The sequence below is a fragment of the Megalops cyprinoides genome, chromosome 4 (assembly GCF_013368585.1).
Source record: "Megalops cyprinoides isolate fMegCyp1 chromosome 4, fMegCyp1.pri, whole genome shotgun sequence".
Lineage (NCBI taxonomy): Eukaryota > Metazoa > Chordata > Actinopteri > Elopiformes > Megalopidae > Megalops > Megalops cyprinoides.
In genome coordinates this window covers 19,065,587-19,084,780 of record NC_050586.1, presented here as the reverse complement: position 1 = coordinate 19,084,780, position 19,194 = coordinate 19,065,587, and the positions used below count along the sequence as shown (strand labels likewise).

Sequence of the window (19,194 nt, the reverse complement as noted above, 5' to 3'; positions counted from 1 at the left end):
TGGCGGGAGGGGGTGCAAAAAGCTTCCCCAGCTGAATGGTGGCAGGGTGCCAGTTGTTTGTAAATTCAGCCTGGGTGAACCCGTGGGCACGGGACACACACAAACACATAGGGAGGTTGACATCATGGGGAAGATATGTGATAAGTTGTGGGCTCGTGTATCAGAGCCCTCCGCAGCTGTGTAGACAGGGTTCAAGGACCCCTCTGCTCTTAAAGCAGCAGAGTTTCTTTTCTTGACAGCCCTCCCCTCTGCTTCCCCCTGCCCCCTCCCAAACCTGCCAGCCCCATTGATCACCTGGGCTAAACCTCACATTGACAGCTGATTTTCTGTCCAGGCGGGCAGCAGCCAGCTACAGATAGGCCTGAAGATACCATCCAATAAAGCAAAGCTTCCCATAAGAGGATTCCTTGCCGACAGGCTTGACGGCTGCAGTGCGATTGCACATTTCACAACCAGTTAATAGCCCTGTGAAGATCCCAGCCCCCTTTTGAGGGGCCCGCCTGGGCTGTTTATGAGCGAGTCAGGGGGTGTTTGTGCATGTGAGCGAGTGAGTCTGTGGCAGCTCTTGGGAGGCCGTGCCTCTAGTTGCAGGGGTTTAGCAGCAATGTCGTCAGCTCATATAACTGCTCACAAACCTGATGCAGGGAAGATGAAGAGGGCAAAAACGGTATTCCTGTCCTTTGACAGAGGGGGAAGTTGAAGTCCAGCGAACGGAGTCAGTGTTGTTCCTGAGCATTCCTTTGTTTTGCATTGATTCGCTCCTCCTGCATTTTGATTTAAACATCTCGTGTGAACTGTCAATGATGCAGTGCACCTCTAATCATTGCTGTGTATCTCCACCACAATTTGATGTCATTGAATGTTGAAAGGAGAAAATGTCAACACAAACATAGGTTGTGAGAATAAAACCACATGTAAAATGAACAAAAATAACATGATTGTATTTCATTGCTGGCCTTTTTCTAAACAAGTCCTTGTTGCCTTTCAGAAATAGAAGTACTTCAAGGAGGAAAAAAACATGAGTGGTACAATTCAGGGCTTTGTTCTACAATCTGATGACCTTTACTTACAGAGTAATTTATCCTGATCTATGTCTTTTGAATTGCAAGGTCCAGTCATTTAGATGTGACCCAACAGTATTGCAGGAACCAACGAGGACTTATGTAAAGCTCTGTTGCAGTTACTTATTGGCATCACTTCATTAAAATGTTATCTCCTATTTTGCCATGAAGTGGCACACCAGATGGTACTGCGGCGCATTGTTCCCCATGAGAAAAGACATCCTTGATTAATTACCGCCCTGTTAGTATAAACCAGTGATGTAACAGAACTGGGATGTTTGGCATTATAAGAATGTCCCATTTCCATTATACAGTGGCTCTCTCTGGAAGCCATTCATGTGTAGTCTACCATACACAACACTGTGCTGGAGAACAGATGCCCCCAGTCTTATGGCAGAATCATAATTGTGGCAGAGTTCTCTGAGGGCTAAGGAGATGCTCTCGGTAAAATACATGAAAAATGAGAAGGAGGCTGTCCCTGTTTTGCATTTAACTCACAACCTAACACTACCTGTTTTACATCAGACATTCCTCAGCGTGAAGGAATTGTTTTGCTTTTTCATACCCATTCGACGATGATAAAGAAAATGCCTTGGAGAACAGACATTTGGGTACAACTGATTTGTCAACGATCTTGATTGTGTGAGGTTTTCTTGGTGTATCAGACACAGAATTGTGCCTGATGAAAGCTTGCCAGGCCCACACTCAGTCTCTCACTGAGTGCTTTGCAGCTCTTTGCCTGATTTGGGCCCAAGTCCCTGTTGTGAAGTTATTGTCTTCATTCTATAGCATATTGCATAATACTGCTGTGCAAAACCCAAAATCGGCTTACTCGGCTTATTTGACCTATTCAAATGTCACCCTCGCAATTATTTCTGCGGTGGCACATGAATTCTGGTAAGCCCAAGAGTGTTTGTTGTTTTCCTCCGGCTATGTATTAATGATTTTGCCACGTAACCTGTAATATGGCTGGTTGTATGACATTAATGTATAACAATTCAAAATCTATTTGACAGTGATGAGAAGGAAAAAGTTCCTTTTGACACAAGCAATACTTTACCTCCCGTTGACGTAAGCAATAACTTAAAACTTATGATTTTATGGTGTAATCCAGACAATGTGATGGAAAATATAATCATTTCATCCAGTTCAAGTCAAACTAGAACCAACTGTGGCTGCCAAGTAGCTCAGTGGTTAAAGGGTTATTTTTGAGTGTGTGCTTAGCTGTATGGCCAGGGTTTGATGCCAGCCATGTCATCAGTGATGATGACTGGGAGCTCCCGGTGGCGGAACAAATTGTCTTTGTTCCACTGGGACTACAGGTGGGTGTGTTGGCAGGGGCTGGCCATCTCACCGCTCTCAGGCACCCTTGGACTCATAAGGTGCCTGTGGATTGCATGGAACACATGGCATGAAGCCTCACCCATCCTACAATTGGTGCTTAGCTTACAGTAGTGTGCTGGGAAACGTGCAGTGTGAAAGTAATCACGGCTGGTGTGGGTGTATCAGAGGATTGCATTCCACACACCCAAGCACTGCTGCATGATCACAGTGGTTGCTGCGGTGACACAGGCATAATGTATTAAATTGGCAATTCTGAAATAGGGCTGTATAAAGGGCAAATAGCATAAAAATCCTTGAGAATCCAGGATCATTTGGACCACAGTTAAACTGAACTATTCATAGTTTAGGTTATATGTTGGAACTTCTTCCTGAGTTTTATGAATTGCACAACTGCAGGGTATCGCCTCTTTTCCATAAAAACTCTTTCTGATTAATGAAATGCAGAAGATTTAGATTGTTAGAAATATCATACGTGGCTCCTGCCTTTTCTTGATTAGAAATCGTTCTTATGCTTCTTTGATTTGCTGGCGGTTGATGAAGTACAATCAAACGTTTCAGAGCTGATGAACCCAGTTAACGTTCTGTTTTGAAAGCCATTTTACAATTTTTCAATGACCCCTTTAGTATCATAAACTAACCAATTTATGATTGCATTTGGGACTGTCAAAGCTGCATGTGCTGTTTAAAACAAAACAATAATGCTGGTTACAGAAGTGGAATATGGTAATATGAAAGGCTCGTCTAGTTCACCCTCTAAGCATGACAGAGAATAAATGCAATTTCAGTTTTCTAAAATAAGAAATGCATTCCACAGATGCCAGATTATCTTTGCTTCCAGCTACCAGTTTCATGCATAGGTAATCAGTTACTGTTCCCGTGCTATTTTAAGAGGATGTAAAGTTGCATCTGTACTGAAAGTTACAAACCAAAACACCCACATAACAGCAGTTGACTGGAAATGGCGTGTCTACATAAATATGATATAACTTGAAATACATATAAATTCCTACAGACATAAGAAGGTAAACATGACGTTAATGCAATTTCATTTGAATGTTATGATTATACATAGCAGCGATTATGGGTAAATCCAATGAAAGATACCTAACCTTTAAATATAAAGCATCAAAGATGGGAAGCTACATTATTTGTACAAATGATGTCAGCTTCCAAGTCTTAAATTCAACAGAATAGAAACAGTGGAGGAACAAATGAAAGCATTGCCAGGACACTCAAAGGCAACTTGGTAATGACATGGTATGCGGTGCATTTATGGGAGCATAATTGGTAAGAAATGAAAATTAAACTCAGTAATTACTTTACCTTCTGTGGGATAGATGCTGAATGGTTACGGGTCTGGCCCTGATCTGTTGAACAAAAACAGCCAACAGTTTCTACAGCACCACCTGTGGTGAAAATCTTGCATGTGAGGGAAAGGAAAGTGGTGTGCCAGACCTCCCTCTCTGAATGCAGTTTGCTCTAATGAAGGTTCACTTAAATGCTGCAGCACCTAGGAGTAGCTGTACTTCCAGTTTTTAATGATACAAATACAAAGGAAGGTATTGAGTTTTATTGTATTAACTCCTTTCAGAAGAACAGGGATTGGAACTGTGATAACATCAGGTTCAGTGATGATTTTTTTTTCTGGTTTCAACCCAGAAGTGAATGGAAATTGCATCAGAAGACTCAAAACCCATGGGTGGCATTACAGTATTTGTATTAGTTATGTAGACATACTGTATGTATCTACATGCTGAAATGAATAAATAAATGTTAACATAAGTAAGAAACACAGAGAAATAAATGAATACATTTGATTGTATTCATTAATTTTCATTTTTTGCTTTATCTACATTAATTTACTGCATATTTTATTTGCCCACGGTTGTTTCATACGTTATTGACTTCCTGTTTTAATGATCTCTGCTCCAAGATGAATGATCAATACCCCAAGTTGGCACAGTCATCCCATCCATTAAAGTGTAACCATTGAAGAGTGCTTTTCAATCACTCACCAAATGTTCATAGCCAGATGGTACATTGTCAAAATGACTGAGAGTATGGTCACAGAACTGGGCTTATGGAGGTTATTTGGTATGGTGTCTATTTTAGAACCTCCTCATCCTTCCTCCTCTAGAATGCTCTGAATCTCTAATTTCTTGTCATTATGATGTAATATCTTGAAATTATGAGATCTGATTGTATGTTATTTTTTCACCTCTGACATCTCAGTATGATAAATTATCCAAGAGAAAGTTGCTGCAGTTTGTTGATGTTTGATGTCCAGTCTTGAAAAGGGAGGGTTGCTTGTGGTTCACAGCTCTTTGATTGAGCTCTAAATTATCTTGTTATAATTGATAAATGAACTTAGATAGTATTTAAACAAAATGACTCAGCCTTCTCAGATCAAATGTTTTATAATCAAGGAGCATGTGTTCATCCTTGTCATTTTCGATTTTTTTAATCACATCTGTAATTTGTGGGAGACAGAATAGCACTGCTTCATGCATAGACAGCTGGCTCTCAGGATGGGCTCAATGTTACTTAAATGAAAACAGCATGGTGTTCATATACTGTAGTGAAAGGACAACAGCAGTCTTGTATTAAAATCTGTTTCCATTCCACATGTCTGGATGAACACAGAATATTCTGTTTGAAATTATTGCTTACTAAGTTATACTAATGAGAGACTCTCATCATTTTTCTTAGTATCTCATAATTATGACTCATTACATTTTTTTTAGAAAGAAGCTCATAGTAATGATTTGTAATTACTGGAACACATCTCATTATTGGGATGTCATCTGCCAAACTACAGGCCACCAGTACAACATTGAGTGTTGAGTAAGAACACCTTCAGTGAAGCAAAACGTAATGTAAGATGTTGGTACATGACAGTGAGAAAGATAAAAAAGCAAAAGAAGTATAGAAAAAAAAGACAAAAGAGATTCAAGATTCTGCAAAATCAACCATTACAATCAATTGAGTTAAGTCTGTATTTTAAAACACATTATAGTTAGGAAAGGGTTAAGGTCTTACAAATAATTCTGCTACTTTGTCAGCAGCCATATCCCATTATAACATAGTATAGAAAACATGTAGGTGGTTCCCAGTTTTTCTCTCAAGGTGCCAGACTGGCAGTTAGCCTCAGTTATTCTCCTCATTTTAAATTCCCTAAATGGGGTGGCATAAACTGTGAACCATTTTCGAAGGAATAAGGTTGGTGTGCCAGTCATTTTGGTGGTGGAGGGTTTTGCCCAAATAGTTTCTCAATCTGAGGTTACATCCACACTCAAGGTTACACCCAAGCAGGTTTAGGCTATATCCCATTTTGCTGGTGATGACAGACTTTTAATATTATTTCATCTGGGTAATATGACATTATTTTTAATTTCTCTGAATATGCCTGTATACCATTTGGGATATTAAGTGGTTTATGCTGTATATAGTAAAAACAATACAAATTGGCCTGCTATCATAAAAAACACTGCAATCAGAGCAGAGCAAATGATATTTGTATGTCATAGGTGTTGATGTATCATTACCGTAACGTCAGTTTTGTCATTTTGCCCTGGCTTCTCTTTTTCATGCTTTCTATTCTTTAACTTAACGTTTTAACTATTATCACTATCGTATATGACTGCTAAAAGGTTTGCCCTACCTGTGTAAGTTATATGATCATTACTTATTCATTTTATTTTCATGGATCAGTCTTTCCCTGAGTAAAACGTGAGTGGACTATATAATGGATGGACAATGGTCAGCAGTCCTGTTGCAAAGCATTGTGGGATGTGACCAGTTCCTTCATGCTCCTGTCCCTACTTACCAACCTGTCCTGTTGTCCTCATACATACATTCATAAACCTTTAGGTTAAGTGAACTCTACCACCTACAGCCACGCTACTCTGTGTCCAATCAAAAGGAATGTGAAAAAAAGCTTGCACCACCCTGTCCTCCACTCTCTGTTCTGCAGTGTGAACCGTTTCCTCAGGCTGCATCTGTAAAACAAGGGGCTCCAAGTTGGGCTTTGAGGGATTTGGGCTGAGGACAAGTACATATTGAGTCAGGCTGCGAAGACTGATGAAAAGTAGAACTTGACTGTGATACTCAGAATTAACATGGAATGAAATATATGTAGCAAGAGAAACGTCCCATGCAGCAGCCTTAGAGATTTTTCCCCTGCTGCAGGCCTAAACTTCATTGCTCAGCCGCTTTTTAATTTTGCTTTAAACCTTAAGCGGGTTCTGTCTGATGGTCTCCTACCTGTCTGGTCAAAAGCTGCGGGGGGGGGGGGGGGGGGGGGGGGGCTGGTCTCACTGGTTCCCACAATCCGGAGCCAGTGCCGACGGGAAGGCTAATAAACACACAGCTCCTCGCAAAGGTCTGGTGTAGAGGGGTTTGCCATGCTAGACATCTGACTCCGATTAGTGTCCGAGGTCCCCTCCGTCCTGCACACCTGGGAAGCATTACAGCCAGTGCGTTTGAAGAAATGCCTCCCTGGGGTTGCCAAAGGAGGCAACGTGGACCTTTTGATATGCCGATGAAGGAGGAGAGTTGAATAGTTCAGGGGTGCGCACACATTTAAGGCAATTTGGATTCAATCAAGTGTATTTGTTTAAAGAAAATGTGTCTTATAGACATAGGCATGTGCCACTTTAAACCATTTTTAACCTATAGGCATGTGCCACTTTAAAACCATTTTTAACCTAGTTATCTACCCTTATTGCATACCTCCAGCATCATTGTACTAGTACTAGTACATTGTATATAGTATACACATACACACATCCAACATCTAACACATATATTGCAAAAGTCAGTGGGCATATCAGTGTGCAACTCATAGAAAGCATTTAGCTGACTGATTTACACTGCACAGTACGTACAACTAAACGCAAACATTTGTGCTGTTGCAAATTGTGATTTGAATTTCTGCTGCTCCTCATGCATTATGAAAATGGTTTGTAATCAGAGAAGAGTGAAATACCAGCATGATCATGTCAAGAACATTGGAAAATAAAAGCCTGGCAACGTCTGTTGCTGGAATGAAATAAGAAAGTCCCAGTCTCAAGAATGCTTTGAAAATCAAATCAGAAGTAAGACATGGAGGCAATATGTCTCCAATTAGATTCTGTTGATTTGCAACCGAGAGAAAAATTTTACATAGCAACCTCATTTCTCAAAGTGTGTAGTGTGAAAGGGCCATGAAAGTTTGTGACAGCCGACCACATCATAAGTGGCAGTTTGCTTTTATTTTGGCATTTTTAGCACAGCCTCTATCATATTGTTGGAGGCAATTTGTGTTTGAACCTCACAACATTTGGGACATTTTAATGTGCCATCAAAGAGATCATGTTATGTGGACTTTGACTCCAAAACATTTGACACGCATATCTGAGCCAGGAAGAGATCTCTATCAAATACACGCATAGCCCGAGTTGAGTTTTTGTGAAGTGATTATTCTTAGCACAGTTGTGTTGATTCAGGCTATTTCACACCACAGTGTGGCCAAGTTAAGACCACTCGCAAAGCCCCTGTAAGACCACTCACAAAGCCGCTGTAAGTTGACTTATGGAAACATTCATCATGTGAGTAGTAAACATGCATAATATAATATATTTCCAATGCTGCCTCCTAACAACAGCAACATCAGACACAGCCATCTGTCTAGGCAGATCTGAGCTCTCAAGAAACATTGCTGGAGATAGATTTGCCTTTTCCAGGGGCCTTACTGAGGTATGTGTTTATACCAGAGAGAAGGAAATTGTTTAGAGGCCATTTGTTTTGTACCATCTTACTTCAAAGTCTTGTAATAATTTCCGTGCATGAACAATATTGGCTGACTTAATTTTCTCATTTTTGCTGAGAATGTCTGGACACATAATGAACTTTGACATCTCTTATTTGGACACAGCTTTCTCAGCAACAAACTGAACTAAATTTATTCTGTCTGATAAATCAATAAATCAAAGCTGTCACATAGTTAAGATTGTCTTTAAGAGTATGTTGAAAGTGCATTTTATCATGCAGTTACTTTTCTACTCACAGGTGTACTTTGAATGTGGAGCAGTAGTGGATGTTGTGGATATCCAAGGCCTCATCTTGTCCCCTGGATTTCCATACAACTATTCCTCTGGGACACATTGTGTGTGGCAGTTCTTTGTGCCCGTGGGCTACCGGCTGATAATGGAGATGTTTGATTTTGATGTGTTTGAAAGTCACGACAACATTGCTAGGTATGCTGTCACCCCAGAGGTGAATATGGAGGGAATCGTCTATGATGGTGCAACACCAACCCTGAGGAGTACTGCCATAGTGGATTACATGGAGTCACCAAAAGGCCCCACCCATCAGGCCCAGGGGGGCACCATGAAGGCCCCCCAGGCTTCCCAAAAGGATGAGGCCAAACAGGTGGTGGTGCAGGAGCAGTCCACCAAAATGGAGATGGCCAAAATCTCCAACTCGGCCAAGTGGTCTGCTGATTTGCTCCAAGCCCCACCCTCGCCAGCCCCAAATTCTCACCCTCTGCCACCAGGTGCCCAGCCTCTCAGTGAAAAGAAGGAAAACTCCATCTCCTCCCAGGCCTTCAGAGGGGATGGTGACCCTGACCAAAGGGCGGTCCCAAGTCGGCCTGACTCCAAGGGTACCCCTACGCCACAACCAGCCATGAACACAGACACCACCAGCCCTGAGACCCAGCAGCCCGTCATTGACGCCTGCCCCCACGACGTGCTCTACATCTCCGACCTCATCACATTCTCCTCCCGCTTCTGTGGCTCCAACAAGCCCACGGGCCGCCAGCTGGTCTTTGGCTCCCAGGAGGAGATGGTGGAGGTCATCATGGAGCTGATCACCACCACACACTGGGGCCGTGGCTTTGCCCTGCTCTTCCACTACCACAACCACACCGACATCGGGGACCAGCGCCTGCTCACGCCCCCCTCCAGCAAGATGGATGCCCTGCTGGCTGCTGTGTGCGGAGCAGCCTTCTTCGCATTGGTCCTCACCACTGTCCTGTGTGTCATCTTCAGGTAATCATGTCTGATTATGACACGTTCCACACCTACAGGAGGTGTCTGAGTGTGTCTCTTTCCAACAACACATCACCACATTGCTCCAGTGATCTTGCCCAGTCTCAGAGATTGACAGACTTCTTAAAAGTGCCCAGTGTAGACCTTGTGCGATCATGGTCAGTGCTTTAACCCCTTGGTTCTCCTTATCTGTTGACGCAACAAACCAGCACGGTTCTCTTTGCGTCTTTGATGCCTGTGAACAAAGATCCCAAGAGTGAATGAGATATTGATATGTGTTCGCTGTCTTCCGGGCCACTGGTGAGTTGCTGTTGACTCAGCTGGAGTCCTTGCCCCCTGATCTGGGTGAGCGCGAGACAGGGTTTCACCTCGATGCCTTGATGTTCCGTTCGCCATTGAAAGAGGGCTCGCTCGAGGTGCAGCACCTGGCATCAATTCCAGCAGACAAAAAGCACAGTTACACAAAAGTGAGTGAGAGAAAAGAAGGGAAAACAAGAGGAGAGAACCCCCAGCTGTAATCCACTGTCCCGCAGAGATGCTATTGTAATTATTTAATAGAAGGAACGCAACATATCAAAGGGTGTAATTTACAAGCTGTTCCCTTTGTCAGTCCCGGAGGGAGAATTTCAAACACTAACATGAGATGATGGTATCAGCTTGGGAGGCTGTAATTCTACCATATACAAATGAGCCGTTTATTGAAATGTTCTAGGCTGATCCAATTCTGGTTCCTTCTGCTGGTGTTCAGCTTCTCCAGTCACCCCCACTCCCAAAGAAAACATCTTTGCTGCAGTTTGTTACTTGTAACTACTTTAAACAAAAGAGTTTTGTATTTTCATGTTCTTTCTACAGTATATGAGGTTTTAGAAAAAAGAAATAACATACTTGAGGAAAAGTATTACTTTACAGTAAAGACATAAACAGAATCCACTTCCCTGTGAACTGGCCCAGAAGTAGACGGAACCATATTATTATTTTCTCTTTTCAAGATACTGGTTGTGTGGCCGTTGTTTACAGTTGTTTCATTGCTAAATTCGGTTGAAAAGAGGGGATATTTGAAACAGACGCTTGCAATAAACTGAATGTCTAATTAAGAGGAATAGAGCAAACATTAAAATATCAGGAAGCCATTATATTGCCTTGAATAATATACGGTTGAGGGATAATCTTGAGTAGTCTGAGCTGTTCTCTGTGGTTTGTGGGGGTCGTGCATGTTTGGCAACAAGAAGCGATCGGAGGCCCCACCATTTCCGATATTGCCGCCTTTTTGCCGGTTAGTAGAAATGAAAGAAAGACAAGGATGAAAAAGACTTTGAAGCAAAACAAAGAAACAATTCTAATTAGTTTTTGGCTGTGACTTTAGAGTTGGGCTCAGACAGAAAAGACACTATGGGGAAGGTTCCTCTGTCTTTTGTGATGGAAATGTATTGACGGTATTTGTTGGAAGGGACTCCAAATGCACATAGCAGTGTGGCCTAATTTGAGAATGTGAATATGCTGTTTCAGGGAAGCAGAACCAAATGAGCCCACTTGTTTGGCAGGGCTCATTTGTACAACACTTTATAGTGTTTATAGAGGCTTTACAATCTGATTTGGTACGATTAAGATTCCCGTTTTATTTTTATTTACGACAAATATTTGTCTTAAAACTCAAGGGCACACATGAATCTTCAATGAAAAGCATGCCTTTACCAGCAGGCTACCACAGGTAGGAGAGATTATGAATTTAAATGGGCCACAGCCGGGGTGGAGTTACCACAGTCATTTAAAAACACTATCCTTAGGCAACTTTAAACTGTTTTTGTGCAGTTTGCAGGATGTGACTAATTCATTCGCCCCGACAGCGATTAAACCAATCAGCCACTTTGATTGTGAAAGATATGGAGTTTCAGCAATAGAAACCAACAGTCCTTACACCAGTCATTACTGTCAAAGTGGGAATATTAAGAGGGATGGAATTTACTCATTTAAACTAAGTGCAGTTACTTCCAAAGTTCTACAGAACAGTGGACAGAACTTGTTCATTGATACAGAAAGGCATTAATGGACAGTACAGACACTACTAAGTGGCCTGCAGAGGATCTGGGACTTGATGAGTGGAGTCAGTGAAACATGCTTTAGTGAGTGACCTGAAACACCCTTTTTATCTTCTTATGTCATTAGAGCTCGTTAAATCTTGGCACAGGACCACACACAAACGGCGAGAGTAGGAAAGGTATTCATCTGGGGAGAAAGTGAGAAGTTCACTTTGGCTGCGGGGAACAGTGTTCCCTGATAAGTAAACACACTTTAGTCTAACATCTCACTGTGAAGCACTCACTGACTGCAAATGGACTGTTTAGTTTCAATCGTCCCATCTGGAGTATTGCTGAGTTTCAAAGAACTGTATTACATTTTGTATCGGGGCTGTGTCGAACACCATTAGTAGACCGCATCGGCCATGGAAAATATCACAACTGAATGGGTGTTTCTCATGGAAGTGGTGAACGATACAAAAAAAACACATTAAAAATCACACTTTGTGAAACTTGTTCAGAAATAATCAAAAATGTGTGACCAAGCTGTTCTGGGCCTTTTGTTTTGCAGGCCTAAACTATGTGCAAAAAGAGCCCACGCCTGCTCCTCCACCAGCTCAGAGGTAAGGGGACAAATCCTTCTGTCTAAATAACTCAGACATTCCTCTTCAGGTTTTGTAATGCCCTGGATCAAGGAGCCTTACCTTCATATCCTCCACCCCTGCAAACAAATACCTTGGAATGTGTCTGCCCAATTTATTCCGCGTAGCCCCAAATTTAAAACACTTACTCCATCAAAGCATCTGTTGAACACACAAGAAAGGAGCAGTCTGGATGTTTCCACTAACTTTTTGACATCTGTTTTCTGCAAAACAGCATGGAACAGATGTTGATACTTTCATTGTTAAACAGCATTGCATTTGATAATGTTGTCTAGAATTTTAAAACTCAAAGGGTAAAGGAAAGGTAACACAGTTTCCCCTCCCATGAAGCAGTTACATGACCATTGTCTAAACACTTGAACCATGAGCCGATAAGTAACCATGCAATGAATAATCCAGAAAAATGTAAGCGGAAGTATTCAGTTTGGTCTTTGCCCTGCTCACCTAGTGCGATGCTGTTAAATACTAAATTGATTGCTGGAAATGAAGCACTTAGTAAATGGTCATTTAGGAATATTTATGAATATATTAAACAGCAGTGCTTTCTCGGCAAGTCTGGAGCTTAAGCCGTAAAGGTCTGTAAGTGGGCTGACCGTTTGTGCCCATGCAGCAGCAGGAGGGGCCGCAGAGCTCAGGGGTGGACGTCAGCGAGCTGCAGCTGGTGGCGCCCAATCAAGCTGGCTTGGAGGTCCCTGCCGAGAATGACAGCAACCAGCGCTCCCTCGGCCTGAGTCAGCTGCACTCAGGTGGGTCTCCTGGTGTACAGCCCTCCCTCGGACCAATCTGCCGGCTCAAACGGTCCCCAACCGCCAGCCCCCGCGATGGCCTCTCGCTGAGTTGTTGATGACTTAATTTGCTCCTAAATTGAACTTACACATTTCTCTTAATTGGGCCGTTGCAATTGTATTCAGCTCCAAATTGTGGCAGATAGTCTGAGACAGAGAGGGGAGGCACTTCGAGCCTCTGAGCACAGGGCTGAAAACCCATGCCACAGACCAATTCTATGGACTTTCTTTCCCTTGTAATGGTCTTTCTCATGCTGCCTTTGCCCAATTTATAATGACCTACTTTCCAGTGCCATTTCAACTGGTTTGAAAGGTGCCGTGAACAATAGGTCAAAAAGAGTACATCACCCAATGTGCAGACGCATCGACCTACAGTCCATGCTCACCACTGAAAAGATTCACAAAAGCTGAATACAAGCATTTCATTGTATTTCTCATGGGGAAGTAATTGATCTATTATTGTGGAATTAGTCCATTTACAGAATGTTGACAGAACTTGTGGGTGGTCATTTTCAGAGGTCATTTTCTGCTTAGCATAGCCTGTCCTTACATGGAGTTTCTCCATACATTTTAAAAAAGTGCCGACTCCATTTCAAATATTACGATACACACTAGAGAAAGTGTGTATCTGTGTGCTGTTAGAAAAGTATTGCTCTGTGTGAGAAAAAGATCAGGACAATCTTTTGAGAGTTTAGGAGAGTAAGTGGGGGCGGAGCTTTTTGGGTGGCCAATCAAAAAATAAATTTGCTTGTGCTCTAACGTTCATTTGACTATCCCAGAACAATCCAAAGTCTCTGTTTGTAGCTGGCCACTGGGTTGAACTGGTGGATAGATTTAAAGGTCATGGCATTTAGTGTAGATATAAACAACATGTCAGCAAGGCAAGGAGCCAGCCCTCTGTGGTTTTTTTCAAAAGCAATTTAATTAATAGCATTTAGACCATGTGTAATACGAGAGACTATATTGTTCTTCTGTAACAATGAAACAAAGCAATGATTATTATTTATTCTGCAATATCTGAATATATGTCACACAAACAAAAGGTTCTTTGGTTTGTTTGATTTTTGACATGTTCCTTATGTGTTGGCCAGTACAACTTAAGATGGCAGTACATTTTATTTTTTTCTCATTCTTTCTCCCAGGTTCCTCTGTCAGCGGGGGAGCTGACATTTCCCACAATGCTGAGCTTGAGTTGTCGCCCAATGGACTGACGGAGCTGGACCTGGGGACAGACGAGGTGTTTGTGATCTCGTCAGGACCCAGTCCAAGTGGACTGCCCTTCTGTCCCCGCACGGTGAGGACCAGAGCCCAAGACTGGCTCTCTCAGGACAGGGGTTGAATCCAGGCACTAGGCCACGTCCTGCCAAGCGTTTACAGTAGGCGTGACAACGCCTTTGATGGCATTTAATCTACCCTCCCTGCATAGTAAACATCCTCCCATTTGCTGGTGGAGGTGTCGAAGTATAACGATGCTGGGAGGGCGGGGTGGGGGGTAAGATGTCTGTCCCACTGTTTTTTCATGTGAACTACTTGGGCTCCTTGCACTGAGAGTTGGCATGAGCACTCTCTGGCAGAGGAAGCTGGCTTGCTTTCTGACAGTCCTGGCTAATGAACGCATTATCTGTGCAGCCAGTTTCCCAGGTCTGATGGTGTGCTACCACCCGCCTCCCCCCGCTCCCCCCTCCCTTCTGAGGCAGCACTCTAAATGTGCCCTCTCAGGTGGTCCTGTGTTTGGGATACTCAGAGAAAAAGAAAATCAGACAAGCTCCTTTGATTTCCACCGCTTTGTAGACTGAGTTCCAGTCAGTCTGGTGCTTTTTTCGATCGGGAGAATAGAAAGGCTTTCTTTCACATCTGGGCAGTTTTTTTGGTCTCTCCTTTAACAAGTCACTATTGTGTGGGAGCTTTTGTGGTGTGCGGAGAACTTCATTGTAAACCCTCCCTAAATCTTGTCTAGACGAAGCAAGCTGTAAGTGATTCTTTGTAAGGATTATCTGGCTCTTTCTGATGAGAACCCCCCGATTAACAGCTGACTAATGAGCTGGGATACGTGCCTGAACTCTGCAGCTGATGCCCTTCACATCTGACTAGTCATTGAAATCAATGGGCCATTTCAGCCAGTGCCAGTGTGTTACTGGGATGGTTTGACAGCTATGGGATTGCTTCTATTTTCCTCCGTCTATCTGAGAGAATCTTTCAAACTGGCATACCTGCCCAGTTCTAATTACAGCCTATTAGGGAGCAAGGAATCATGGGTAGACTGCTCAAGTTAGACAACCACTCATTATTTTACCAGTTGAATCACCTCATTCACCTGATGTAACTCTTGGCATCATTTGTCTGTATTTATGTCAATGTGACTGAAAGCATCAAAATAACGTTGCCTTCTTAATGGGGCCAAAATACGCTCAATTCTTTTCCATTACAAGTCATTCCAGAGAACTGGCAGGGTTGCCAGATGCTGCATTACAGCAGAATTGTCCCTAATTTGGCACTGACAGGTAGGACTGAAAGTCAGCTGGCATTTTGCATTCATATCTGTTTTTAAAATACAAGAAATACAAGACATTTATTTAGTAAATATGAATAAAATATATTTTTTTTACATTATTGTCATTTAGCAGATACTCTTATCCAGAGCGACTTACCTAGGTTACAGGTTACCCATTTATACATCTGAATATTTACTGAGGAAATTAGTGGAAAGTACCTTGCCCAAAGGTACAAGAGCAGTGCCCCGGCAGGGAATTAAACTGGCAACCTTTCGGTTATGAGTACTGCTCCTTACCACTATGCTACACTGCTGCCCTTGTTAGATCATGTTGTCTACAAACATAATTTGTATCAAGGTTTTGAGAAAAAAAAAACTGATGCCTTGTTTTTATGTTACCAGTGTTGGGGTGTTTACATGTCCATGACACCTCCGTGACAGGAACACAGTGATAGTTACCATTGGATGTACTGCATGAGTAGGTTGGGGTAAATAAACAGCAAAATAGACTGCCACTGCTGGCTGAACTTAATGGCTGAATATAGTATGTAATATTAACTTCATCAGCAGCTGTTCAAACCACTTCAAAGAGTGCTTGTGCTGCAGTGTTAATAACAGCCCTTTCTTTCGTGTAATCTTTTTAAATCTTACATAATAATTAGTTCAGAAGCCAACAATTCAAACCAGTGCTCCCCTTTATTTCCCTGAGGAGCACAGGCACATTTTAAATAATCACATGAGTGGGCTCCCAAGTGGTTCAGTTGCTAAAGGCTCTCCTTCCACTGCTCACAAATGGCTCAGAAAGTAAAAGTACATGTTCCAAGCACAGGCTGAGTTTAAAATTGGTCGTAGCATTTCCTGTCAATGACCTGGAGACCAGATTGGCAGAATAAATTGGCCTTGTTACCCCAGGATAGGGGCAAATTGGCCAGCTGGGGTCCCCTCGCTGAACCACTCTTGGCACCCTGGGACCTGCTTAAAGGTTTATGAGTTACTTGGATACCATCAGGAAGATGCACCTATCCTCCTACAGAATTTGCCTCATGGTGCATTGTGGGACTTGTAGTGTGGAAGATGACTGCATCAGAGGATTGCAATCACTTGCAGTTGTGACAAGCTTAAATGCATAACTGGCAACTACTAAAACTGCAAAAAAAAAACTAAACAAAACAAACAAATGTATGTATATATATATATATATATATATATATATATATATATATATATATATATATATATATATAAGGGAGGCAGAGAGAGAGAATAAAACAAAGCACTCATTCAGAGTGCAAGCTAAGCCCTGCAGCACAAGACATCCCAAGTTCAGGGCTGTGTTATTATCTGATACCGGGACTCTACTGCAGTACATAAATTGGCTTCGTTCTGCTGGGGTAGGGTGGGTTATGTCCACCAGGATCCCTTTATTGTACCACTTATTAGCACCCTATTGTATGTTCACCATTTATTCTCCTGTGGTGCACTTGTAGTGTGAGGACTTGTAGTGTGAAAAATAGTCATTGGTGCTGTGCAAGTATATTCCATTCTCTGTGCTCTGTACATGAGTGTAGAGAAAGTTGGATAATTCATTGTACACTGGCATAAAATTAAAGATTAAAATGAATTTAAAATGAAATTATGCCATTGTTTCAAATCACTCTCAAGTTTTTATCTTTATGCGATAACTTACAGTTGATTTCAGAGAGACACCCCAATAACCCCTACCCATATGTAAGTAAGGTACAGAAAGTCTTTAAGGTGGAAGTTTTTGTTTAAAAGATTTTAGGAAGAACAATATACAGAAAGATGAGTGTTTTGGATTATTTTGGATTGGATTATTAAGGTAGAACAATATTTTATAATGGATGATTTGGCTCCCTGCTGGAGGTATATGTGAGACAAATGTTTTTTTAAGAGACCTGCAAAATAAAAATGCAGATTTTCAGAGGAAGAATACAACAAAACCCATTTTAAGTAGATTTTTGTATTTGTTGGTGTTGATTGTTAAGGGTTTTATTTCTTTATCAATATTTTAAATATTTCTAGTAAATGGAACCCTTCTCACCCTTTTCTGTCTCTCACAGCAGAGGGAGCGGTTTCTGAGGCACAGTGACACCGGGCCCAGCCCTGTGGGTGACTGGCTGTCCCCAGACTCAGCCGGGGCCCTCCCTGCAGCGGGGAAAGGTGGCCAAGGGGGCGGCACCAGCAGTGCCAGGCCTAGAGCCTGGAGCGTCCGCACCTTCCAGGACCTCCTTCCCCCCCTGCCGCAGCTACAAAGGAAGTGGTGCAGCTGGAACTCCACCAGTCCCTTCACCAAGCTGGTGGACAGCGTGAGTGATGCCTCTTTGACTGAGTCCCTCTGACGCCACCTCTCATCTCCACTATCTGACTCTTGTGGCTTATGTAATGGGATTATAATTTTATTTTTTTGCATGTACTCAGATTTCACACTTGAACAGAAATCAGTATCTGGATGAAACAAGCATGTTTCTGCTAGGCTTCTGACCAAATCTTTTGACACGAAGAGCTGGTTCTCCACTCCAGTGTGTGTGATTTGTATTAAGGGATTTTTCCGTTGCATCCTGCCAGGCACCAGCCAGCTCAGCGGCAGAATGTCACAGTGATGGCCGCAGGAAAATCTTCTCAGATACTCACCTTGAGAGCAAGGCGGACAGCAACCAGTCTGACTCCTCCATGAGCAACGCCTCCTACCCCCTGGCCCAGCCGGCTCAGAGACAGCGCCGACTCAACTCCATCAGCAACCTGCGGCGCTCCCGGTTCACCACCCCCTGCTTCAGCCTCCTCTCCGGGCCATCAGAGAGTGCCAAGGCCCCCGCCGGTCCACTAGGTGCGCACCCCCATCCCCAGGCCTCTCCCTCAGAGCCCATCAATGGCTGCCTGGGGCGGTCACCCCAGGGAGAGGTGCCGGGCGGTAGCCCGCGGGATTTCCCCGGGGAGGGGGACCACGTCAGTGTGCCTGTGTTTGCCATCTCCGAGGAGGAAGACCGTCAGCCCCTTGTCATGGCCGAGCACCTGGGGCAATCCCCGCTGCTGAATGGGCTGAGCCAGGAGCCGTACAGCAGAAAGACACAGGCCAGCAGGAGCCCCAGCGCCACGAGTCCAGTCAATGGCTCACTCCTTCCAAGGGGGCGATCAGACTGGAGACCCTGGGGCTGCCACGCCCTGGGAGATGGCAGTGTCCTCCCCTCTGATTCACCCACAGACGCTGAGGTCCGGGATGTGAAGTCCGCCTTGGTGCACAACACGGCCAAACAAATCCAGCCTTCTTCTCTCAGCCAGTCAACACTGCCATGCAGTGTGGCGGGCAAAGAGATGTGACCGGTCCATCTGGTGGACTGGGAGCTCGGACAGAGAACAGACTCTTGGATTTGCTCTCCTATTATAAACTCTTATAATACCATCTTATGAAATGTAAAAGAAATACACAACCAACAATGTACATTTGATTCCTAACCTTTGATCAACCTTACAACGATGTTATTGTATTTATGACAACAATGGTTCCGTGGAGAACGACAGATGCTTGGAACTCCTTCATTATTTTGATGTTTTTAGCTCTACCACCAGCGTATTTCATAAACATCCATGTATTTCAGCAAAGACAAATATACTCGATATTTACAATTTATATACCTGCATGTATTCACAAGCCATATGATTAATATGTTTGCTGCTGTCACTTAAGCACTTCCTGGTTGCGGCATCTCACAGATCAGTTGTGACATGCACTTGAGAAAATTCCACACAAAGTTAAAAGCAGCTTGTTACTTTAGGGAAACATTTGAGT

The 19,194-nt window shown here is 43.0% G+C and overlaps 1 protein-coding gene across 1 annotated transcript; it reads left to right on the top strand.

Annotated features, from left to right (window-relative positions):
* Positions 1 to 8,533: 8,533 nt before the first annotated feature.
* Positions 8,534 to 18,725, top strand: si:dkey-112e17.1. The gene is made up of 6 exons (XM_036526234.1): positions 8,534 to 9,436; positions 12,023 to 12,074; positions 12,724 to 12,859; positions 14,041 to 14,192; positions 17,471 to 17,716; positions 17,976 to 18,725. Exons 1-6 carry the CDS (start codon positions 8,592 to 8,594, stop codon positions 18,723 to 18,725), a joined length of 2,181 nt encoding a protein of 726 aa, XP_036382127.1. The 5' UTR covers positions 8,534 to 8,591.
* Positions 18,726 to 19,194: the final 469 nt, after the last annotated feature.

What these genes read in the sequence shown, in the direction of transcription:
- si:dkey-112e17.1 (XM_036526234.1), top strand. Translation starts at nt 8,592, where the DNA reads ATGGAGATGTTTGATTTTGATGTGTTTGAAAGTCACGACAACATTGCT. An exon ending in GCTCCTCCACCAGCTCAGAG is followed by an intron (nt 12,075 to 12,723) that starts GTAAGGGGACAA and finishes GTGCCCATGCAG; the next exon opens with CAGCAGGAGGGGCCGCAGAG. An exon ending in TCACCAAGCTGGTGGACAGC is followed by an intron (nt 17,717 to 17,975) that starts GTGAGTGATGCC and finishes GCATCCTGCCAG; the next exon opens with GCACCAGCCAGCTCAGCGGC.